Consider the following 26,854-nt stretch of genomic DNA (forward strand, 5'->3'; position numbering starts at 1 on the left):
CATGGGTATAAATGACTTACTCAATCGTTGGAGGATTTCGGATTAAAAAAATAATAGATCTGCTTTTCATCAACTAATGATAATTTTTATCAGCTAAGGGTATTGATAGATTTTTAATAACATCAATATAATACTCTATAAACAGGAAAAAAAAGTATGGTCAAAATTACCAGAATATGGTAAAATTTACCGTGTCTTAGCATTACGGAAATACCGAAGCACTTTGGTTATGATTTTGGTAAAGTTAGCAAAAAATTATAGCATTTAACATGGTTATATGGTTTTGCAAAATTTTATAAATTAAAAATTTTGTAATTTTTTTATGATACCTTAGAGCATGACATAAAAACCCTTTATTCGGTTTAATTTACTTTTCACCTATGAATTGTTTTCTGAATGTGTGGTAGTAAGAGCTATCATTTTGAAAACCTGAATTTCCGATATATTAGCATACCTGTATTAGTATATTCGGTGCCTATTGCAAACCCCTTTAACATTTGAGTTTTATACCCATTACATTTATCAGTGATAACAAATTAAAACTGAAATTTTAAAAATAAATAGAGTTCAAAGACCTTGATAAGAACTTTAGAGCATGGTCATTTCTCTATCTGACCTTTAAAGAAATCTATAAAGCGAGTAGCAAATTCAACTGAACTTACATGAACGGGAAAATTTTCAAGAATGATTTAAAATGTTTTCGTAATAAGATTGCCAGATTACAAAATAGGAAAACAGGGGAAGTGCAAATTGAGGTAAAAAGCGTAAATAGAGAGTATTTTTTTATAGTGCGTTCTTACTGCAGTAATATATAAATATATGGAAAATCATAAAAAATAATGACAAGAGAAGAAAATTATTAAATATATATATATATATATATATATATATATATATATATATATATATATATATATATATATATATATATATATATATATATATAAAATTTGTCCATATTTACATTTTTGTCCGAAAACCATTTAGAAAACGGAAATGAAAAGTAAAACTTAAAATGCATATCAGCTTGGAGAAAGGACTTACAGCAATGAAATAAACGAACTGAAACTGAAGAGACTTACCGCATTCTCCTCGATAAGCTAATTTAATGTACTTCTTTAAAATGCAGCCTTGTTTTTTCATTTCACATTCATTGAGATATGTTTCTCTGTCTGAACCGCACACTAATTTCACAACTGGTTCACAATGGTCATCACAGTGGCAGGTCGCTTTTCCGTGTCTGTCGATGTCACATGACTGGAACGGACTGCATTGTAGACTGTCACAGGGATTAGCCCCTAAAATTATGATAACAATTTGTCCTTAATATGTAAAATATAACAGGTTTAATTGCATTCCATTTTAATCTGTTAAGCTGCTTATTTTTATACAGCATTTCTTATTCGTTCATTGTCAGATATGGAATGTAAATGGTGAAGTATGGATAGGTTAAATATTTATTTAAGATCCCCTAAGTTTTGTTTTTCTTTTGGTGAGGATTTAAAATCACATGCTAAAGATGGTTTCCCAAATCAAAACTTTTGAGGCTTTTCCATTGATGGACCACTTGATGGTAACCATCAATAATTCCATCATGAGCCATCATATTTTTTGATTGTCATTAACATAAGTAACCATCACCCCAATGTGGAAATTCGGACTGATTTATAACGGTCCAATATAATACCTGTTTTGAAGGTTTGTTCATCTTAAACCATCAGAAATTTTCCATCATGGTTTCTTAGAAATCAAATGTTGGAATGATTATCAATAACCATAATTCCAATGTAGTACTGATTCTCGATAGTTCAACATAAGAAAAACCAAATTGTTGTGATGGTATATTCCTGAGAGCCAACAAGAATTCCCAATAAACCATCATAGAAATGTATAGTTGGAACCAACATGGACCATCACAGATTGTTGATGCATGTGAATCAAACTTCTCTTGACGGTTAACCATCATTATATCAAAATATCATTTTCCATCATGGAATGATGGTAGTTTGTTGGCATATCAAAAAACTTGAATGCATAATGGAAAATGTTGGATGATGATGACCAAGAACATGGGCGATTAAATAAATAATGCCAAGAAATGGAAGCGGTAAGACATCACTTAATTAAAAAAAACTTTATTTACTTCATAAATATATAGATTGAAAATAACAATCAACATGTTTCAGTCGCTCAAAAAATTAGCGTAAGTAAAATAAATGTGAGAAAAAAACGAGTTTTGTTTTTACTTTTACTTTCCATTTTTCGGTTGCTGCTTTACGTTTTATATTTAAAATCACTTTTGTTCATGTCTGGCATGTCTTGAAAATGGGCGCCTATTTGTAAGCGCTTGAAACAGGACGACTGCTATTTCCGATATGTATAGTTTTGAAGCATATGACGTTTTTATTAAGTAAAAGTGGTATATATTTAAGTATTTCACAAACAAATAGCTTTATGTACTGGTTTCGACTGTTATGTGTATGTTAATATTCAAATGCTTACTCATTTTTTCTTTGCAAAAAAAGAATATATTTTTCAATTATGTGTACTTACAATTATTGGTGTCTCTAAACTTCATTCATAATAAACGGAGTAAAGTTTAGTTGATAAACTATTCCTTAATGTTTTCAGTTAAGGTGTTGCAGATTCAATTGTAGTAAGATTTTAGTCAATTATTATATTAATTTATGAAATCAAGCTATACATAAAATTATTAAATTGTTATATTCGGCTGTTAAAAATCAATATTTTAAGTCGTTAAATCAAGTATTGTATTTATTTCTTAATTCAGTCATTTGAAAAAATATTGTTTTCAGCTATAAAATGAATTATTGCAATTGATCATTTAATAAATAAAAGAGTATACAGTTAGTAAAATCATTGTTATATTAATTTATACAATAAAATTATATATTTATTATATGTTATTCATTCTATTATTTATATTAATTATTTTTATTAATCATATTTTTATATATTAATCATTTATTATATTTAATTTTTGAAAAAACACTGATATGAAATTATTATAAGTTAATAAGCACAAAAGTTTATTTCTCACAAATAAATTGAAAATTAATAAAATTATAATTAGGCGGATATTTGATATAGCATGGTGGATTATACGTTACAAATACTTAATTAATGGACTATTTTGAAATAATTCATAAAATAATGAATAATTTATGGAATTTATGAATTACTGATAGTTAACTTTTGATGGTAATACGCACATAATAAATCCCCTTGACTAAGGTAAAGTAACAATCATTAAAGAAAAAGTTCAAACAGAAGAACCGCTGTTTTTCAGTTTGAACTTTGCTTCTTTATTTAACTGACGTTAAACGTAGTTGCCAGAAATTACTACAAACTAATGTTTTTTTTTCTTCTTTTTTTTGTATCGCTCTATTCTTTTTAAAAGTAGCGCACTACCAAACAAACTATGGAAAAAAGTAGTGACTACAGTAATTTCGCTACTTTTGACCACTGACGTAGTTGGCACGAATTGCTACAAACAACTGTTTTTTTATTGTATCGCACTACTTCTTTTAAAACGTTGCGCACTATCCTACAAACTACGGAAAAAAGTAATGACTACAGTAATTTTGCTACTTGTAGCGCGCTACTTCTGATCACTAATCATGACTAACTAAATGAACAAAAGGCTGGGATAGCCTGGTTGGTAGGGCACTGGGCCTATATACAAGAGTTCGTGGGTTTAAGCGCATACCGACCGAAGACTCCCCGTGTAGTAAATGGTGACGGATGCACGTTAAATCTGTCGAGTCACTAAGTCCTCCATGTTCCCATAAACAATCAATGCCTCTGGTGGTACTGATCCAGGAGTTTTCTTGTTTTCTTTATTGTTTCAAAATTACAAGGCTACGGAGTTGAATATTAGTAGCCGTAAACCCAAAATTGGGTCTGCTGTTCAACGACGGATGTAAAAATAAATAAAACAATAAACTGCACCATGGTGGCTGAGGGGATAGAGCACTCATCTCTCAATGATGTGAACCTGGTTCGAATCCCGACTGTGGCTGGTTCATTCGAATTCCGCACCTGGCTCACACCGACCACAGTACTGACGTAAAATATCCTCAGTGGTAGACGTATCATGGATTAGAGTCCCCTTGCTGCCAGACTAATAGTGGGAGGTTTTCGTGGTTTTCCTCGTGCACATCGAGGTTTTCCTCTCGCTATGTAAAGCAAATGTGGGTTAGTTACATCAAAAAGTTCTCCACGAAGGCAAATTTCACCCAATGCTTGATTCAGGAGTTCCCTTGTCTTCTGGATTGGGTTCAAAATGACGAGGCTACAGAGTTGAACATAGCAGTCGTGCACCCATAAAATTGGGTCGGCTGCTCACCGACTGTTATAAAATATAAAAAGATAGCAAAATAAACTAAACTTCATTAAGAATAACATATACTTTGATAGTATTATTATAATTATCAGTCGTAGTTACTTATATAAGTACCAAAATCAGCATAAATACAATTTATTTTATTTTAAAGATGCTAAGGTGATAGTGTTGCCAGGGTTAGACGTCCGACAATCGATTAAAATGCACTCCAGTCAAAGTGAACTCCTTTTCTCAGCTGCGATGCTCGATTGTATAAAAAAAAAAGAATATAAAAGCTTACAAAAACTTTAGTACCTACCACTAGAGCATTCTCCAGTGTAAATTATTCGAATATTTTTTCTCGATTTACACGATTCTACTCTCAGAGTGCATTCATTCGTATACGTTTTTCCATCAGAACCACATACTGGTCTGAAGTCTGGAGAACATACAGAGTTGCATCGACACATTGGATTTCTCCCTTCGTCCAGTTGGCAGATTTGAGAAGTTGGGCATTCAACGCCTTCACATGGATCTGTAGAAAATGCAATAACAACGCTGAATAATAAGTTAACACTTATGAAGCAGAATACACTGATAAAATCCTATTTTACAAAAGCAACTAGAAGGAATACACATCATTTTAAGTTACACAGTATGGAATTTTCAATGGCCAAATTAATGGTTGCACTGTAAGATGTACGGTTTGTACTTGCTTTTGTTCGCGTATCAATTGTTTAGCATTGCAATGCAATACGCTAAAAATAAATACAAATAGGAAGCACTATATAAAAAATCTCCTGAATAAAAACCCATTACATGTATGTTTAAATATAAAAGCATTGCATAAATACTCGTGCAAAATGTGTAACTATTAAAACACTACAGTGCGTCTAGTAATTTGGTCTAATTTTTGGTCTATAATATACTATAATAAATATTCTACATTTATATAACATATCGTCCAATTTATCCAATTGTCGAATTTATATTATCTATCGTCGAATTTAACCAATTGATATACGAACGTAAACAAGAGCAAACCGGTTTCAGTCTCTTAAAAACATTATAGCGGTATAGTATCACCTGATAATTAAGATTTTATATAGAATCTTACAGTACGTTTAATGATTTGGCCATTGACTGTATTTAATTTGTTTTCAGCTTTACTAGGAAGTTTATTTAGCTTGTTCATCGTAAATTTTATCTTATTAGAATTTTTTATTACATTTTATTTTTTTTAAAAAAAAAGGAATTCGTTTCATGAGCCACATAAATTACATGAACAGCTGTTGTAGATTTTTAATGCAATCGATAACTTACTGACTGTGGTCCAAGTTCGGATAGTTGAAGCTCAAAAACTGTCCAAACGTTTTTAGATATAATAAAACAAAAAAATAATTAGTAATTATTATAAGTTAGGGATAATAAATCAAATCGCCCAAAAATAAAATCGAAATAAATATTTAAAAAAAAAAAAAATTCTGCTCGTGGCAAGGAATAAAAGTTTATGATATGATTTGTAAAACAAAAAGCCGCAAAAATCCATTGGCATTTGATAAATTACACAATGTTTACAGATTTTAAACATTAACACGTTGATATTTTGATTAGATTGTCGTACCAAGATTAAACTAATTACATAATTACAATTCTTATATGATTTATAAAAATAAATTAAATAAATAAATTAAATTTTAAAAAAATGAACGAGAGTATTTATTATACGAAGGAAACTAAAAAGCTTAATTATTTTTATGATTTTTCCTTCTCAATAAAGTAGACGAAAAGTACATAAGAGCGCTATCAATGTACTTAACATTAACTAATAATTGTTCTCTTAAAAAAAAATAGAAATATATCTCAAAATAAACAAGAGTAATATTAAGAATTGGGAACTATGAAGCTTAAGTAATTTATTAGAAATTCAGGGCGATTTATGGGATTCAGTGCTGTGTAAAGTAACCACAACATTTAACACTAAACATACCAACACTTAATATATATACCTATTTCTACCATAGCCGGTCAAATGACCGGATGTTATATTTCTTGATTGAATGTATGAAATACGGATGTTAGGAAGGAAATAAACTGAAAAAAAACTTTATTATAATTAAACAAAATTGTATATTTCCAATTTTTATGTATTACAAACACAAAGAATAAGAATTTTTAATTCAGTGCTCAACGCATTTTTTACGTATACAGGCTGTTTCCATTGTACATTTTCCGCAAACATATTTCTTCTAATTATTATTATTTTTCTTACAATTATTATACTTATTCTTTTAATTATAAGAATATATAAGAGTTATAATTCTTGTAATTATTCGTATAATTAATATTATTTGTTCTAAGAACTTGTGCTGTATCGATTGCTTCGACATTTTTCTGGGTGAAAACTATCAGTTAGTTAAAAATGAAGTAAAGCTATCAAAATAAAATATAAGCTACTTACCAAAACATTTAGATTTTGTCTCTTTTTCTGACCCAAAAATGCCAATCTAAACTTTTTGGTATTTTCTTGAAATATGAATTCATAGTTATTCGGATTGAACTAACTACGCAACAGTCTTTGCAGAAATGTGCAACTCATCGGATGCAATACGTTGAACACGCATGACATCGTCATTTCGGATTCGATAACGTTATAAAGCAATAAATTGTTCTCCCCGTCCAATGACCGGTTGTGGTAGAAATTGGTATACGACAAGTACTATTCAAAACAAACAAAATACAAAAAATGGTAATAATAAAATATTAACTGTGTATAATTGTTAGAAAAAGTCATTGAGTTAAATGTGCAAAAACGATAAGATGATAAGAGCATTTTCGATGCAAAAGTTCTTAAGCAGTCATTTGACCGTTATGGTTTGTTTAGTGTCAACTGTTTTTGCATTCTGCTCGATCTGCTGCATTCTGCTGTGGAAAGTAATTATGCAATCTAACAAAGTTTAGTTTCTAACTTTAGTGTAGTTTAGAATACAACATACAAGACTTGTCAATAGAGAAATGCACGTTTTCTCAGCAACCACCATTAGTATGACGTCAAATCTACGACACCTGAGTAAAAAGATCAGTTAAAATTATCTTACATGCAAGAAAAATAAGTGTTTTCGCAATCAAAAGCGCAATTCTACGATGAACTTTTATTTTCGCTGATGAACTAATTATGAAATTAATTTGAAGATAATAAATTTCTGGTTTGTTGAACAAAACTATAAACATGTCAGCTTCTTTTTTAAATTGAAAGATTAGAAGAATCTATGCATCATTACCACAAGCACCATGATATTTGATTTCAATAGGCCTCATTTCTCTACAAGAAGCACCTTTCAATTCACACGAGTTCTGGTAATGTTTTCCGTCCGTTCCACAAACTGAATTCTGATCATTTCGAGAGGAGACACAGTTTTCTGGACAAACACATCTAGCTGATTCACCATCTAAAGATACTTTACACACTGAGCCAAACTGACACTCCATACTCTCACACGGATCCTGAGTGTCTGCAAAAAATTAACAGGACTATTTTTTATTTCTAGCAGCAGCACTTGATGTGTACATCATTCGCTGGGTCATAAAAACACTCCGCGCAGACCCATAAGGAATAACAACAAGTTAAGCAAAAATTTAAAATCATTAAAACATTCGAAATATAAAAACAATTAGAACAAAAAGCCATAAATGGAATATCAATAATAGAAATATAAAGAGAAAATCAGTCAGTTAGCAGTGCCTGCAACTGTTCCCTAGCATTTAAGTATTTCTCATAGATGTCGCCAGCAACTGCGGTGCAGACCCCCAGATGCTCAGCATTCATTGGGGAGTCCTCCCCGCACAAGGCACAGTTTGGACCGGGAAAGATATTAAGTCTACGGAGGTGAGCAGTAAGACAGGTCGTGTCCGGTTTCCAACTTAAAGACAGCAACCGCATTGCATCTCGGGTGATCAGGGATCTTATTCAGAGTCTCTTTCTAGAACTTGTTACCAATTTGTTCAATTAAATTATTTTCATAACTCTTTATTATAGTGTTTTTAATTAATCTATTTATGACAGAGTTTGGAATTTCTCTCTGTCAGCTCCGTAAAAAATACCAGTTCCTCTTTTAGCAAGAAGATATGCCATCTCGTTTTCATAGATATGACAGTGAGATGGAACCCACTGTAACACAATATTCTTTTTTAAGGATAAAAGTAGCCCAAAATTCTCACTGAAAAATATTTATAAACTTAAATCGCTATGTTATTTTTGCAATATATATTTTATGACAAATTGAATATTTTGAATATTTTTGAATATTTTTCAAGACGCAAATCTAAATGGTATTACAATATTATTTATTTACAAGAGGTGATTACCAATATAAATAAATTGTTAACGTGTGAAACTGCTGAAATATTTTTATAGTTTTCATTGAGTATTTATAAACTTCTCGATAATTGAAATAAACTTAAACTATAGCTGAGATATATTTATAAACTTAAATTGATTTATTTTTTTCACAAAAGTAGATATGTATTTTTTAGAATGTTTTTCAATCAAGTAGGTAATTTTGTTTTATCGTAATTTTATGATATGGCGACTGACTTGCAAATCACTAAAATTACCTAATCACTAAGTTACGATGAAACAGCTGTTTTATGCGTATTTGGATGCAATATTTGATATTAATTACATAAATAGTTGAAACTAACAAATTATTAAGGTAGGTTGGGTAACTGAAAATGACGTTTCAAAATCGAATGAACAATCAGTTTAGAATGGTAAGAAGAACGCCCTCATCTGAGTCCGATGGCATTTTTGGACATGGGTTGCTGTGCAATTTTCAATTCTTATGATGTACTCCATTATTCCTTCAACATTGCAACCATTGTACTGAATCTCCCACAATACACTGCTCAAAACAATTAAGGGATATTGAGGTGATGCGTTGATCTTGCACTTGGGTAATTGTTTAAATGATTGATACAGTATCGACAGGCGTAGTAGGAAATATGACATATGTTTGGTAGAAAAAAAATGTGGTTTACAGGGCATTTGGGAGTGAAAGGGAAAAAAAACATAATTTGTGCACGTGAAAAAAGAAAGGAAAAAGGTGTTTCCTTAAAAAAAAATTTTTTTTAGTAAGAGGTATGGTTTCCTCGGTCTGCCAGCAACGTTGAACACCTTTGAGTCATCGTGTCAATGACGTTATTAATGAGGAGTTTGGATGTTGTTCCGTCCCACTCCTCTAGAAGAGCTCTTTTCAGTTCTTGGAGAGTTTGAGAGAGTGATAGGCGTCCAGCAATTGGCCCGATTGGCTAAACATGCTCGATTGGGTTTATGTCCGGAGAGCATGCTGACCAATCTATTCGAATGATTCCTTCCTCCGAAAGGAAATCATTCTCCAAGTTAGCAGGATGTGGCCTGCATCGCCAATTACTGCAGCGTAAGGGATTACAATACATCTCAAAATCTCTTCCCTATATCGACGACTAGTTAGAGATCCATTTCGAATTATATAGAGATCGATACGTCCATCAATGGAGATGCCAGAATAGACCGTCAATCGACCACAGGCAAATCTTATATTTTCGAGCACGAGCACAGGATTGTTTTTAGTGCCACGTTCCCTCCAGATAAAAACACTCATATCATTAGGATGGACAGAAAAACGGGACTCGTCAGAAAAAAGAATATTGCGCCATTCATTTCTCCTCCCGTTTGTATTTTCTTCTTCGCCGTTACCGTGGCACTCAGCATTGGTCGGCAAACATACAGATCTACCTCAAGAAGGTGGTTTCGGACAAGTTTTTGACGAAACTGTGTTGGTACGAAAGTGTTGTTGAAGAAGAGAAGCATTCATATTTCGGTGTGTTCGAGCAATACCTCCTAGAAAAGAGAAGGCCTTACCATAGGTTACTATAAACAAGAAATTTGATCCTTTAGTAGTCCAAACGTAATGACATCTTTCGTATTTCTGACCACTGCGCAACTTAGTAGCCCAAACGTTGCGACATCTTTCTTCATTTTCATCGACTGCGCAGTTTATGTTCGTCACGTCGGACTACTAAATTGATCGTGCTGAAGCTTTCGTACTTCTAGGAGGTTTTGGTTCGAGCCTTTTGCGTTAAATATTGGTCTTCATTGGGCGTTGTTGCACACCTACGTTCTTAACCTAATCTTCGGCCTGCATTTCCAGTTGCCAAAAAGCGGTTACAGATCTTGAAAATCACACGTTGTGGAACAACAACTCTCCAAGCTCCTGATTCGGTTAAATAACTTCGTTGAGGCAGCGCACTCCTCGAAACGATGCGCTTACTAAAGGTTGATCATTCTTTACCGCTTTGTTTTACATTAAGTTGAAAGCCAAATCAAATTCGCTGCCACTAAAGAGCCGTCTTCGACGCCAAACTCAAAATTTGCAAATTTTTATTTGTGACTTTCTTCTTCTATTTTATGCAAATAAAAATTTTGCTTCACTATTACTTTAGACAAGACTTATAATATTCTGTAATTGTTCTGAGCAGTGTATAAAATTATAGGCATTCTCGTCAGGAATTCGTGCGTTACCAATGTTATTTATTTTTAATCACTGATTCTTATAGCCTTCGTTAAGCAGCAGACCCAATTTTGCCTTACGACTACTAATGTTCAAATCCGTAGCCTTGTAATTTTAAACCCAATTCAGAAGATAATAGATCAAGAATTTGCAGAAATTTTGCTTTCGTAAAGGACTTTTTGATGGAGCTAACCCGCATTTGCGTTTCATAGAGAGAAAAACCGCAAAAACCTCCCACGGTTAGCCTGACGGTAAGGTTTCTAACCCACGCCCTAGGGAAAAAGGCAAGATTTGCTGCAACCATGGTAACGAAAAGGAAAAAGTGTTGAGATTATGAGAAAGACGTCAACTTGAGATGCCCGTTCTGTCTGCAAAGAGTATGTAATCTCTTACCACAAGGACCGTGCCTCATTACAAATATCCTTCGTTGCTGATTGCAGGAAGACAGCCTCAATTGGCATTCGTTAGAATAAGTCACACCATCTTCTCCACAGACTGGAGCAAAAACGTCAGAGCATACTTCACCACAATGACAATAAGCTCGATTGGTTGATTCATCCAAGAGACATTGTGATCCAAGCACGCACAACATTTTATCACATGAACCTTAAAATAAACAAATTAAGAACTTACTTAAGCATATTATTATGATTTCATACATGAAAGATATTCCATAATATCTGCTTTCCCTATATGGTTTTAGAATCCATATTAAAAATCGAATATGAAACCATACACTTGGGATCACAAATTAAAAATAATATTTAAAAACAAAACATTTTTATGAGACGAATATTGGTCATTGCGACAGCAAATCTCAAAAACCCCAAGATAATAATAAATAAATAAAGATAAAATTAAACAGAGAGCTGAACTTTCAACAGAATCCAAAATGAAAATCAAACACATAGATTACAAAGTAAATGGAATTATGAGTAAAAATATTATGAGTCAAAACAGTTAATAAATATTTAAGAAAATATTATGAGTCAAAGCATTATGATTTACTACATGTTGTCAACGCATCAAAAATTGTAGAAGAATCTGAAAGAAAAATAGATTAAAGGACGGACGAAACTAAGAAAAGGTGAAAAGTTAGTACGGTGAAACCTTTCGGGACTGACCACGTTCTGTCCCACAGTAAAATGGTCGTTAATGAACGTTGGTCTAGAGGTTTACACCATTGACTTCAAAATTTTATAGAAGTTACTTGATTTTTGGCAGATGGTTTTAATTTTAGTCAGTGTCATTTTCTTAGAGCAGAAATGCCACTAGTGTTGGCATTATAAAAATCAGATCGATGAATAAAACTTAGCACCAATGAAAATGACCAATTATAAATAAAACCAAATTTACTAATAATGAATGATAGAACTATTTTAAATAAATAAACAAATATGTTTTTTGCATAATTTTGCATTTATATTAAGTTGGTATTTATTTATTTTTAATTTTTTGCGGTTATTTATTTTCGCAAAATTAGCTTTAAAAAGGGAGAAGTTTGTTTGCTTAAATAGGTTTGCCACTCCACAGGTAGAACAGGGAAAACCTGGGAAATTCAGGGAATTTAAAAATAGCAGGGAAAATGCGGGGAGTTTTTATTTTTTATTTTTGTCTTTTAAAAAACGGTGAAAACTCAAAACTATGGGATATTTAAGGATGATACTTCAGCTATACTTAACTATTTCATTTTCTATAGCATTATTTAAGTAAGTTCAGCTGTTCCTTTTTTTTCTCTAAGTTTTTCCAGCTATTAAAACTAATATATAGTTAGCACAATATAGCTCACATAAGAGCATAGTAATTGTTGTGTTTCCTCTTAATATATTGTGTATAATATGTACAGGGTTTGTTAAAAATCTTTTTGACGATCTCTGAAAAAGATCGTCAAAATGATTTCTTCAAATAATAGCCACTCGCAATATTTCGAATACATTTGTATCTACTTATTTGTTTTGCTAATATTTTTTGTCTTCTTATTAGCTCATTTCCACATCTGGTGCAGAAGTTTACTCGGTCACTGGGAAATGTGAGTGCCTCTCAAAAGGGGTCGCAAATATAGGTGGTTTGTACACAGAGATGGTCCTTCCTGAAGTTTTCACTGTATTTGGTACGATTTTATGCAATTCAATGCTCTGCCACACCCACACAATAAGAAGACAAGTTCAAGATGGAAATACCCGATACCACAAATTTTAGACTAGCCTTTTCTCGGCGAAAATCTGCAGTATTCTATAAACTAAAAATTTGTTTTGAGAGGTTGCTTTTTTCAACCAGTTAACGTTTTAAAAACTATTGGTTCCAAAAATCGCTCTCAGAACATCATTAAAGCGTTTATAACAAAAATGCCATCTCTCTGTGAAGAACAAAAGGAGAATAGTTATTTTTTCGTTACATGCTTTGTTTCAAAGCAGTTTCCCTTTTATTTTCTTTTTTTTTTGTTGGAAAGATTACCCATGACACCTGAAATAAAAAAGAGAAGTATACTAATAGCTACAAACGTATCAGAAATCTGCATTGTACTTAAAACGAATTTAAACTTCTTTCTTCGCCGTTTCATCCATAAGCTAAACGAAGAACAAATAATCAATTCCAGAGTTTAAAAAAATCATAATAAATAAGGAGGAGATTACGTATATTTATATTTATTACGTATACGTTTTTTGGTAAATGAAAGACTTAATTATCTGGCTTAAAATAATTAATAGCTAGCCCTAAGGAATATTGTCTTCGTGTGATGTAAAAATTATGAACTGTGTTAAGTATGAATAATAATGGTATGTTCTAAAAGTGAATAGGAATTTAAAATTACGGTTATTAGTTTAAATACTTTGTAATACTCCAGACATATTTATCACAGTATTCATGAATAATGTATAATAATTCATGCTCCTCATGGTCAAGTAACCTTTCTAGGAAAAAGGGGGAAAGTACTTTTTTAATTTTTATAATAGCATAATAATGAGTATGGTGTTGCATTTAATAGCGAAAAAAAAAACAGTAAATAACTATGAAATAACGAAAAATAGCTATGTCATCAATCTAATAATTCGACAAAATAAATCAAGGTGCATCAAAATCTTTTAAGAAGGGCTTTTGATTTAATAAATTTTTTTTACTGTTTATGGATTTAGGAATTATTCAGTGTATAAGGTTTGGTATTAAAAAGCGAAATCTTAAATAGCCTCAAGGTTCGTGCTGACACATGCAGACATTTTTACCAAAATAATAATGGAAATTTTGATAATGGGTCTCCATATTCGCTCTTTTTAACAGCCTGTGGCTTATTTCGATTTTCTTGATTATAGTGCCATCTGTGAAGCAAATACATGAATCTATTAGTCAATTCGAGTTATTTTTTTCTGGAAAATCCGAATCTGCAGTAAGAAATAGGGATACATGTTCAAGGTTTCAAAGTTGGCCCCTCATCCCAACCCCCGGGGAAGGGGTGGATGATCCAAGTTTGTTATCATTGGATATCATGTAAATAAATATTGTATGCGTTTATTATCCCATTTTTGATTTTACGAATATTGTTCGAGATATTTGACCATGTCCAAACTTTTTTACACCCTGTATAAATATCACTTGATTAGTTAATGGTTTTTTTAATTTTTTTAATTGTTTTATACTCAAGTTTAGCTTACACGTGTAAAATTTTTACATAGTTTTGCACATAAATTTTGTGTAATTGTTAGTACTTTAACAGTTTAGATCCACTAAATGTGTAGTATTCCAGAAATAGCAATGAATAGTTTGTTAATTGACATTAATATATTCCTTGTGTCTGAAAATGTTTTATTCTAGAAATTTTAAAATATTCAAATACAAAAATAAAAGAAAATAAATTACCTATGTCCAAGCCGGTATGACTTTTTGTGCAGAATAATTTTAAATTTAATATAGTACTAGAAAATTTCAGTTTAATTATTTATAAAAACTATTTAAAATGAAATATTAATACAAATATAATATTAAATAGCGTTCTCTGGGCTAGCTTTAATACTTTGCATTAAATATATTAGATGTTACTAGGCTTTACCCGAATTTCTAACAATTTAAGAGCTGCTATTATTTTTTACTGCGAAAGATATGTCACCTAATGACATGGCCTGATATGTTGACCGTTTTAGAAAAAATATAATGGTATACAAATTTGCAGCTAAGTTTCAACAAAAGTAAAATCAGGATATTAACTTGACTCATGTCAATGCAATGCATGTTGAACTAATCATTTTTTTTCTGATTTGTTTTAGAAAATTTTCCGATTTAAAGTTAATTTAAAAGGACTACGGAAATTTCAATTTTCACGTAATTTTCTAATTTTGTAAGTACTAAGAATGAAATTAGTGCCAAGGAAGATATTATGTATTTTTATTGATCATGTTAGTTTTGTCTTAATTGAAATGAGACATTAAATTAAATCTTTTCTTCAGTAAGCATGTTAGGTATTGTTATCAATATTTTCTTTTTTATTGTGAAATTTACAAAACCTCATTTTTTTAATTAAAAAAAATATTAACAGGGTTTAGTAAGTTATAATTAATAATTATATTTGATGCAATACACACCCAATAATCTATAAATTGCAAGTTTAGTTAAAATGCGTAAGAGTAAACACAAAAAAGAGGTACTTAAATGATACTTTATTTTTAATACAGAGAGAAATATCTCTATAAATTAAACGTAAATAAAATTGTATACTTTATCTTTTGATGAATGTGTAAGAGTTGAAATTATATTATCTATATTTCTATACCTGTGGCAGAATTTTAACGAGCTACCTGAGACGAAACTCTCTGGCACAAATATTTTTCTGCAAGATACTTTTATTAATAACAAACATATATGTTACAAATTCAAAATAACAAAAGCGCTGTGTTTACAAAAAAAAAAAAAAAAAAAAAAAAAAAAAAAAAAAAAAAAAAACTAAAGTTAATTTTTCTAAAAATTAAACATGAAAAAATTTTTTTAATTCTAATATTATGGGTTGATATTCTCTCATGTTGTTGGGGGGCGCATTAATTATTTTCTTCTTCGCATTTTGTAAGGAATCATCACAGTAAAAAAAAGAATTAAAAATTATGAAATCCGTAGTAGTGATTGACGGAAAAAAGATCGACGACGAAACCACGCGAATCGGACTCTTCAAAAAGGGATTACTTAATTGCGTGTTTCGTTTCGAGATTGAGTTGTTGTAATTAATAATAGGCTACAAAAAATATCGGACTTAATATCTGTGGTGAAATCAATAGCAATAACAGCCAAAAAATTTATAGAATCATTGCCTTAGAAAGTAAATACACGAATGCACGATTCGAATTTCTCATATTGTTTGAAATATATCGGGATCTTTAAAAACCACATGAAAGTCAATATCAATAATTGCCAAAAATGCAATCAAAACATACGACACTATCTGCGTAAATTGAGAGCGCCAAAAAGTAATTGATTATCTTAATGTATGAATCAAATTTTATGTGTAAATTTCTGTAAAAAAAGAAAACTTTCTGCCAAGAACTCTGTAATGTTCTGAGAGAGTGTCGCCGTGTCACTGTGATTCTGCCATGGGGATTTCTATCCATGTCATTTCTAAGCTAAATGAAAAAATTAAATAAAATATCTAACAAAAATATCAAATTTACTAACAAATGCAAAGAGAAACTAGAAAACAAACCCATAATTTTAATAATTCAGGATAATGAAATCGCCATTGTATTCACTATATTATTCCCTCATAAAAATGCTATGTTTTAATTCATGAATTGATTTATAAACTAAGTATAAACATATTTATATTATTATTTCTATCTTCTCGTTTCACAATACATTCGTTCGACCAAAACTAATTAGAAATTTCCGGTAAAAAATAAAAAGTTTTAGATGGTATTGTAAGGCAAATTAACTATATTGTATTACCTTTATCTAGCTGCATGGCCTTTGGCATTTGAGGAAAATTGAATTTTAATGTGCAATTTTATGGGCTGACTGCTCTAACGTAAAAGGTGATAATTTTTCGAAAATTCTCTACGAGATTTTTCTTTTCTAGAATGTATTTTATTGGCTTGGTATCTTTTGGAAATTTTGATAGATTTTTCAAAGAAATAAGGAAGTATAATAGAATTTAGACAACTATTTTTAAAAAAACGAATTGCAAACTTGATCAAATTAGTTATAACTTATTAGGAAGAAAATAACGCAGTAAAAGCGCATCTTTGTAAAAGAATAAATTGTAAATAATGTTAAAGAAATACTGGTCTGCAACATTCGTATTCATTTGTTTTAATTACTCTATAGTGAATTGTAAATTACACTATTACTTATTTAACAAACAACATCAAATAATTAGATGTTATATTTAATGAATAGATATCACACCTATGTCATGTTACTAAATGTAAAAGGGTTCTATGGTTCATGTAAGATTTCAAATTGTTAGTGCAATTAAAGATTACCTAAAGGTTACCATTAGTGCCGTTAATGGTTATCTAAATGTTACCATTTGAGCAATTATATGTTTCCTATATAAAAAAAGACATAATATTTTGAATAATGCTTAGTCAAAATCTTTTATAAAAATGATCTCATATTAATGCGATTTCAGAATTGGCCGTCCAGATCATGCAATTAAGTTATACGATTTTTTCCTAATTAATTTCTGATGACTTGTGTTTATGCCAACAAGCCCATAACCACACAGTAAAAAATAAAGCAATCATGGGTTACGGCAATAATTAAATTATACAAAATTTATTAAAATTGCCACCTGTGAAGTAAAATGTATAAAGGTCAATAGGGTTATTTTTTCTGGAGAATCCGAATCTGCTATAAAATAATTTGGGCTCATATTTACGATTTCAAAGTTGCCCCCAAAGTGAAGGAATGGGTTTTATTTTTGTAGCCATTGCTGAACAGCCGACCTCGTTTTTTGGGTTTACGACTAGAAAAATTGGGATGTTCAAATCAACAGCCTTGTAATTTTGAAGAAGACAAGGAATCTCCTAGATCAAGTATTGGGAGAAATTTGCCTTCGTGGAGGACTTTTTGGTTGAACTAACTGGCATTTGCGTTACATGAGGAAAACCATGAAAACTTCCCTTGGTTAGCCTGCCTGTAAGTTGACTCTAACATGATCCGTCTACCACTGAGGATATTTCACGTCAGCACTGTGGTCGGTGCAAGCCGGATGCGGAATTCGTATCGACTGGGATTCAAACCCGGTTCGCCTCATTGGAAGGTGGACGCTCTATCCCCTGAGCCATCCCTGAGCCATCGCGGCTCAAGGGATGGGTTTGTTATCATTGTTAATATTTCAAAAATATTGATTGTGTCAATTTTCGTTTTATTGATTCGATGTATATTTCTCTAGATATTTGACCACCTCCATTTTTTTTTTGCATTTTCCCCGTAAAAAAGTGGGCGTAAGAACAATTTATAAAATTAAAAACGTAATTAAATCAACTAGAATCAACAAAATATTAAAATTTAAACCATTTTTACAGAGATATCTTCTTTGAAAATTATTATGAAAAATAGTTTTAATAAATATAGTATATTTATAATTAAAGAAATTAGTTTTTTCTCTTTTTTGAAAGAAAATATAGAAATGATACGCATTAAAAAACTAAATATAATAAAGATTATACAACTCAAAATGAAAGGATATGAAAAACAAAGTGTACTTAATAAATGCATGATAAACTTTCAATGCTTACGTAAAAAAACGCAAAATAAAGAGTCTAGATTAAAATTTACATAATAAAAATAAAAACTTTTCCCAGTTTACTAAAACTTTAAATTTTGAAAAATACCTTTTTTTATAGAGACATAATTAACTTACAAAAATTGTTATTTGGTTATGTATCATTAGTAAAAGTAAGTGTAAATATTATTAAAAAAATTAAGTTAAAATTATAAATTCACGCTATACGCCCTAAAGGGAAAAAAAAATACAAAAATTTTTTTCTTATTTTATTTTTCAAATTTTCTTCGAGAATAAAAATTTGTTTTAAGAATTTAAGAAGAATGTGATCTGATGTCTCTTAGTTAAATTATTATTTAAAGTTTATAATATGATAAGAAATCCGTTTTTTTACTTAGTCTTTTCCAACTTTTTCTAAAGGTTAATTTATGGATCGAATTTACTAAATAAAGACATACACAGAGTGTACGCCTTTAATATTTTTACAGCCTTTATGCAGAAAAATACATATTCATGCTTGGTAATTCATAAACCAGGGGTAAAACTTATACACTAGCGAACCACTAATAAGAAAAGCTGACTTTGAAATGTCCAAACTTTGTGATTGAAAACTGCGATGATTTGAAAGTGTTTTGAATAATTAATATATTTTTAGTTTCGTAGTAATATTCCATTTAACTAGTTGAAAATACTCCATAGAAATAAAAAATAAAAAATTTAATTTTTAATAGTCTATCATAATTTTCATACCTAGAAGGCATTTTTATTTTTTTTTTAATCGTATCGTTGAACAGCCGACCCAAGTTCGGGTTTACGACTGCTAATGTTCAATTTCGTTGGCTTGTAATTTTAAACCTAACCCAGAAGACAAAGGAACTCCTCGATCAAGCATTGGGAGAAATATTGCCTTCGTGGAGGACTTTTTTGATGAAACTAACCTGCAATTTCGTTACATGCAGAGGGAAATCATGAAAATCGTTCCCAGTTAGCCTGACGGCAAGGGGACTCTAACTAATGATCCTTCCACCACTGAAGATATCTTACGTAACCACTGTGGTCTGTGTGCGCCGGGTGCGGAATTCGTATCGACCAGTCATCGCTGGGATTCGAACCCATTCACCTTATTGGAATGCGAACTCTCTTTCGCCTGAGCCACCACGGCTCCTAGAAAATGATTAGAATTTTATTTTCTACTAGCCACCTAAGGCGGCCAGCTGTCCGCCACTCTGAAGGTTTTCACAAATAAAGTTTTTTAAAACATAGCCGGAAATCTGAAGATTAGTGGACAATTAAAGTGTTCCTGTCCAGCAATTTTGTCTTTATATCCAGTTCTGCTGCAGATGTGTTATAGCTCTTGAGGATGTTTGAAATTATATAGCTACAACGCTTAAGAAAAAAAAAACTAAAATGCTAAATACATGAAAAGAACACGAAAACGAATAAATTTTTTATGGTATCAATTTCTATTTCTATATAATTTTTTATGGTATCAAATTCTATTTCTATATCTGTTACGTCAAGCACTCAGGTATTATAATTTGATCTAGTTGAGCTTGTATAATTTTGATCTAGTTGCGCTTTCTACGTCATTTTGTTAACATCGTTTGGTTTGTTATTTAACATCGTTTGGTTTGTTATTTCTAAGTTAACTTTCAAAAAATTGGCTGGCATCAGCATTTTTATTCTTTAAGTTGTTTATTTTTTCTTTTGGAATTCGTTCCTTTTTAGCGAAATGTTTTTCAACCTAATCGAATTCTTTGCCGACTGCTCTCTGTATATATAAAGAAAATAAAGTAAATATTTTTAAAGTGTTGTGAAAAGAATTTTTAGTTGTACAAAGTACAACAATATCGCTATAAAAATTATCGTCTTCGCTTAAGAAAAAAAATAGAGCGTGGAAAGAAGAAGAAAAACTTATTATAACAATTATGAACAGCGACAAATATATCAAAGCGAAGCGTTCTATTTACGTATCGAATATGTTGCCACATTTTTAATACAAAAGTTAAACTTTTCTCCATTTTAATAAATGTAAACTAATGCGAACTTTACAATTAAATTATTTATTCCTTCGTATATTATTGGTTTAAGTTGTCGAAAATTAATATTTCAATTGTGAGGTTCGCATTAGCATACATTTATAAGAGTGGGGAAAAGTATATGCATTTTTTAATAGTTTTTTGAATATGGCTCTTTGAAGACGAAAAAGCAGACGAAAAGCATAGACTTACAAAATGACTGATAACTAAATAACTAATCAAAATTTTTGAAAAAGAAAAAAAATACTTCTTCATTATGTCAAAACACAATTATGGGCCGAGTTTCGTGCCCGGGCGAGGCTTCTGGGGCGATATATTGTGATTACAGACACACACACACACACACACACACAGCCGCGTTTATTATTATGTATAGATGTATAGATGACTTATGAAAAGTTCTTTAATGAATTTTTTAGACTGAACTAGAAACTGGGAATGAATAAACATTTCGCACCTTGTCATTCCATACAGTATACCAAACGACATACTAGCAAAAAGTATAACATGTATATTAAATATTCTATAGAACGCAACCGTTTCTTACTCTTGAAGTAAATAACAGAAATGGCCTCAATAATAACATGATTCTTTCTAAGAAAAAATATTATGTGTTTCAGGAATATTATATGTTTGAGGAAAAATATTATAAGTTTGAGGAATAAACAAATTTTAAATAATATATTTCATACACCTATTTTTACGTAACTTAAAAAACGTTACGTAACGATAGATTGTTAGTTATACAATGCCGAGGTAAGAATTTTATAGTTACAATTACAAAATGATTAAAATACCCGACTACCTCCTTTAGCAGTTTTTAACTAAAATCATCTTTCGGTTTTTCATATAAAATAAAAATGTATGTTTTTCTCTTTTATAAAACTCTTTGAGTTTTGTTTCTACATTAAATCGAACAGAAGTTATGATGATTTAAAAAATCATTTACTTTGGCTATTACATTGACAATTGTGCTTTTTTTGTCCTTTTCCTCAAAACTATTTTTTTGGTTATTTTCTTTCATTTCAAATGCAATATCATAAAATATTTCAGTTGGAATTATTTTATACTTCGCATGAATGTTTTTTATATATATGTTTAAGTACAAGGGTATAGACTAGCTGTACTAGACTAGGGCATAGACTATTACTTTGTATTTTACGGCGAAAATAAAAATAACTAATTGCAATTTTTGGTCCTTTTCTGCCAATTAAGTTTCGATATTTACTGTAAATGAATCGAAGCATTAATAAGTCTTCGAAGTTTATTCCCTAAGTTAAGTTTTTATGAATATGATAAAACAAGAATAATGAAAATGTAATACATTTAAACAAAGTTAAGACATTTTTAAAAGAGGTTGATTATAGGTCTTTTTTGACCAATTTTACATCCATATCTACTAAAAAGAAATTCTCCATATTTTTTTTCTATTCATATTATGCTTTAGTGTATAATGCACATATAGGTCCAAATAAAAAAATTCTAAAATAAAAATTTTAAAATTGTGCTTTCGAAAGCATTCGAATACTTCAATATACTTTTTTATATACTTATTACTAAGGCCCGGATTTTGATGACATTTGCATTTTTTGCATTTTTGGACATTTTTTGCCCTTTAGAGCATTTATTTAGATTTATAGGGCATTTTTCTTTAAATTTTGAGGCGCATTTTGCATTTTAAAAAAAATTTTAAGTTTTTTGTTAATTTTTTCCAATTTTAATTTTTTTATCAATTTTTATTATTACACTGGCTTCCAAACAATGAAGAAAATCTCTAGGATATTAACAGGCGAAGCAACATCTTTTCAAATTGAAGAAGAATTGTCAGTAAGTGAGACCGTCTTTTTCAAGTACGCACCAATAGCATCAGTAGACGATGAAAGAAGCTTCTCCAGGTATAAACATTTACTTTCAGACAAGAGACGCTCGCTTACATTTCAAAATATCAAAAAATATTTAATAATCCAATATAATTCTGATATTTGGTAATATTATGAGATGGAAGTTGTTATATTCATTAAAGTTTCTATACAAAATGAAAATGTTTTGGAGTCAATATATGTTCCTTTTTTTGTTATTTTAGGATATAAAACATATTTTTCAAACTTTAACGAACGTAGAACAAGAAGTATTGCATTGCTTTATATTTTTTGAAATGACTCATAATAATTTTAAAGTGTAAAAACATTGTTTCAGTTCAATATTTTTACTTTATTTATTTCATGTCATAAGGCATTTTTAGCGCAATTTTCGCATTTTTAGAGCATTTTTAAGGGCATTTTTTGCACCTTTTAAGGGCATTTTTTGCACTTTTTAAGGGCATTAGTTGAGATTTTTTAGGTCATCAAAATCCGGGCTCTACTTATTACCTTAATGTTTACATAACAGTATATAATACATATATATACGGTAATTTTAGTTATACTGTATACTATTAGTACAATTATATTATATCTTTATACATTTTTATTACTAATGCTTTTATCACTATTTCACATTTTTTGCACATTATTTGAAGTTTTATTATTTAAAAATTTAAAACCTACTTTATTATCTTGAATTATAGTAAAATTATATTATTTTATTATAACCAAAATGCAAATGAAGTTTCCTTTTCGAAACATTTTAAGCTTTAAATTTTTATTTATAAATTTTTAATTACAAACAGGAAATTAAATACAATTAGATTATTAAACTTTTAATATAATGCCGAATGAGGAAATATAACATTTTCTATCTCAATCGCAACCAAAATATATATTTACATATCAAATAAACATACATTAAAATGAATAAATCATACAGATACTTCCATATCATTTAAGTCTACTTGAGTAATAATTTTCGTAGTTTATCCAAATTCATTAAAAAATTTATTCAATTTATTTTTTTTACTTGGCTAAATTGAAGAACCCATCAAAGACACCGTCACGAAAAAATTCTCTATTAAAATATGATGAAGAAAAACTGGCTAGACCATATGTCCCGAGGGCCTTTAATAAGACGTAATCATAAACGCAACAGTTTTTAAAATTAGAGAAATAAACATCTGAATATAAATAAGTAGATTTTGAAAAGGAAGTTAAATATTTTTCAACCGTAATGTGAAATAAAAATGACATTATTGAAATCTAAATTTTAGGGCTGAAATAAAATTTAAACGAAAATTCTTTGAATAAAAGAGATGATTAAATGAACAATCAAATATTGCAAATAAACGATCTACACTGTTAGAAATTTCTCGGAAAAAATGGTTAAATAACTATTTATTGAATGGTTATTTTACCATATTTAATCAAAACAGTCAAATAACCATAAATGAAATGGTAATGAAACTGTTAAGTTTAAAAAAAAAAAAAAAAACTGTTTATTAACTGCTTTCACCTAATACGGTTAAACAACCAGAATTTTATCGCAATAACTGGAACCACCTAATGAAGCTACTTAGTTCTTTGCAACTGCGTACATATCATAGCCGAGCGGACTTATCTGTCAGTCTCATAACCGGCAGAACTGGAGATCGAGTCCTAGTGTTGACAACACAATATTTCCTCCATTCTCTTCAGCACATGAAGAATTTCCGGTGTCCGGCACTCTCCAATGACCATTACCTTATAAAAAGCCGAACTACTATGTCTAGTTAATTAATTAATTTCCTTCTACGTTTTTGAAAAGTGCTAGTTGTGAATGGTTAAAAAAACCATATAGATTTGTGTTCATGGTATTATAATCATTCTTTTTGTAAATGGTTTCAAAACCATAAATGGAAAAAAAAAATGTTTTTTACCGTTAACTTTACGGTTAATCGGATGGACAGACACCTGCCAGGTATTTTATCATAATTTTAGAATGAAAATTTTAACAGTGTAAACACGTAGATATGTGTATAGAAGGAAAGGTTTTATAAGGAGGAAAAAGTTATTAACATAATACACATTTTGAATATTAGTGATTTCAATCTTACTACTTTTTTTGTTTTTAAATAGTAATAATTGATTAGAAAACAGTTAATGTTCTTTGGAATATAATTAGAAAGCAATTTTAAAGCAATAGTTTCCTTTTTCTAATCATCCGTTTAATAATTATTTCAATTGGCAAAACTTCACGATAATTTATAATTTTCTTTTCGCTTGTTTTTAAAACTGATTAATTAACTCTAAATAAGAGAATATTCTTTTTTAGTTCCGTCAGCTGTTTTTCAAAAAAATTAGTTTTCTTTATTTAATCACTAATTAAATTGGTATACATATCATCGGGGAGTTTTTAATTCAGGACACATTTCAAAATGCAAGTTTAAAGATATGAACATAGCTCAAAAAGTGTGTTTAAGGAAATGAACACAACTCAAATGCGTGTTTGCGTAAATGAACACAGCTCAAAATGCGCTTTTAAGGAAAAATACAGCTCGAAATTCGCGTTTAATGAAATGAACACAGCTCGAAATGCATGTTTAAGTAAATAAACACAGTTCAAAATGCGAACTGAAAAAAATAGGCACAGCTATAATTGAGTATTTTAGAAAGTTGTCACTGCTCAAAATGCGTATTTAAGATAAGGGACATGGTTTAAAATGCTTAATTCAGAAAACAGACAAACTATTTAAGAAGATGAAAATAGAATTTAATTCCGTTTTTTCAAACTTCTTTTACGAGAATAGTTTATTTATTAGTTAATTTATTTATTTTTTTAGCTGAAGTATAACTTATTAAATCCAAATATATTCGTCTATTTGAATAAATTACTTGATATATTTTATTAAAGATGATATATTTCATTTTATTTTTTTAAAAAGAAATAGAAATCTATGCGTCACATCTCGTAATTTATGCATCACAATTCTTTTATCGTTGTTAATTAAACTGATAGATTTGCATAACTTGTGAAAAAGTTCGAATGATTCTACACTGTAGGTTAGGTACAAATTGAATTTTTAAAAAAAAAATTAATCTAAAAATTTAATCTTTTTTTAATCTATAATTTGCTTATTTAATGGTGGAAAGTTACTTATTAGTCTGAAAGAACTGTAAAAAATCGCCATATTACTATTAAAGCCTTTTAAATTTTGTAATACGTACTACTGATATAATGTTATTTTGTGCTTTTAGTAGGTACTAAATATATTATTATTGCTACCGAGATACCTACTGTAGGTACTATTTAAAGTCCCGGATGAAGTAACAAGTCCCGGATAAAATTAATGATCATGGTAATTTTCGAATTTCTGAAATTCACCTCAAGCAAAAAAAAAATAATAATAAAATAAAAAATACTGAAAAACAATGAATATAGTTAATCTTTAATTTGCTGAGTTGAACTTCAAAAAATGGTTTTTGAAGTAACACATAACCCACGGAAAAACAGCAACTAATAAATAAAAACGAATTGTTTTAATATGGCAGAATAATTCTATAGTTTTGAGTACAAAATAAGCATTTTCTTTTTTTCACCCCGTACGAAGCACATATATGTAGCTCGTATTGGAATATTAACTTCTACAATGTATACATAGTTTAATGACAATTAAAATATGTTTTATACACAAATGAAAAAAACATTGGAGTGATAAAATTTTTCTTACTTTCAATGAGAGCAGATTTCTTTGCTTGTGGAATATCTGAAAAAAATAAATAAGAAAATTAATACCTATAAAGTAAAATGAGTGTCAAGTAAGTTTTGAATATCAAAAATAATCTATTTTATCGAAACATTAGAAGGCTCCACAACCTACCTTTTCGTTCAGTAAACCCATAATTTTTTCTCATTAATTTTTTTTCTCCCCTTAACGTCACTATTTTCTTCCATAAAACACAGAGCATTTTAATGACGAAATATACAATTGTTACGGCTTTATCTAATTTTATTTTGTAATATGTTAGTTATAACAATAATGAACGATTACCTAGATTTGAATAATAATTTAAAACATTACCTGAGGAATACAGGTGGAGCGACTCATTAAGAATGAGATTAAATATGAAGCGATTTGACTCGTTGATGAGACTTATAACAGTGCTAAGAGAGGACGGATTTTATAGCTTTTCATTCGGTGTTTTTTAGTTAATTTCTTATAAATGTTATATGATTCATAATTGTATATTTGACGCCTAAATTCTCTCTCTCTCTCTCTTTATATATATATATATATATAAAACAAAAATTATAAATACTAAATACTTTTGTATTAATAAAAGCATTAAAACTCTTTCGTTTTCATAAAATG

The 26,854-nt window shown here is 29.8% G+C and overlaps 1 protein-coding gene across 2 annotated transcripts in view; it reads right to left on the bottom strand.

Moving 5' to 3' along the window:
- LOC107442136 (agrin) overlaps positions 1 to 26,854 on the bottom strand; it is a 203,133-nt gene that overhangs the window by 96,018 nt on the left and 80,261 nt on the right. For both annotated transcript variants that reach the window (XR_011637174.2, XM_071182999.2), the window contains exons 2-6: positions 26,213 to 26,248; positions 11,287 to 11,499; positions 7,627 to 7,857; positions 4,665 to 4,880; positions 1,083 to 1,298 (exon numbers count right to left, since the gene is read on the bottom strand). Coding sequence is in view for 1 of the 2 variants with exons in the window: in XM_071182999.2 (XP_071039100.2) it covers positions 1,083 to 1,298; positions 4,665 to 4,880; positions 7,627 to 7,857; positions 11,287 to 11,499; positions 26,213 to 26,248 (912 nt within the window). In the remaining variant the exon portion in view is untranslated. The remainder of the gene's footprint in view (positions 1 to 1,082; positions 1,299 to 4,664; positions 4,881 to 7,626; positions 7,858 to 11,286; positions 11,500 to 26,212; positions 26,249 to 26,854) is intronic.

This window comes from Parasteatoda tepidariorum, chromosome 7 (assembly GCF_982258835.1).
Source record: "Parasteatoda tepidariorum strain Cologne lab strain chromosome 7, Ptep-v5.0, whole genome shotgun sequence".
NCBI lineage: Eukaryota > Metazoa > Arthropoda > Arachnida > Araneae > Theridiidae > Parasteatoda > Parasteatoda tepidariorum.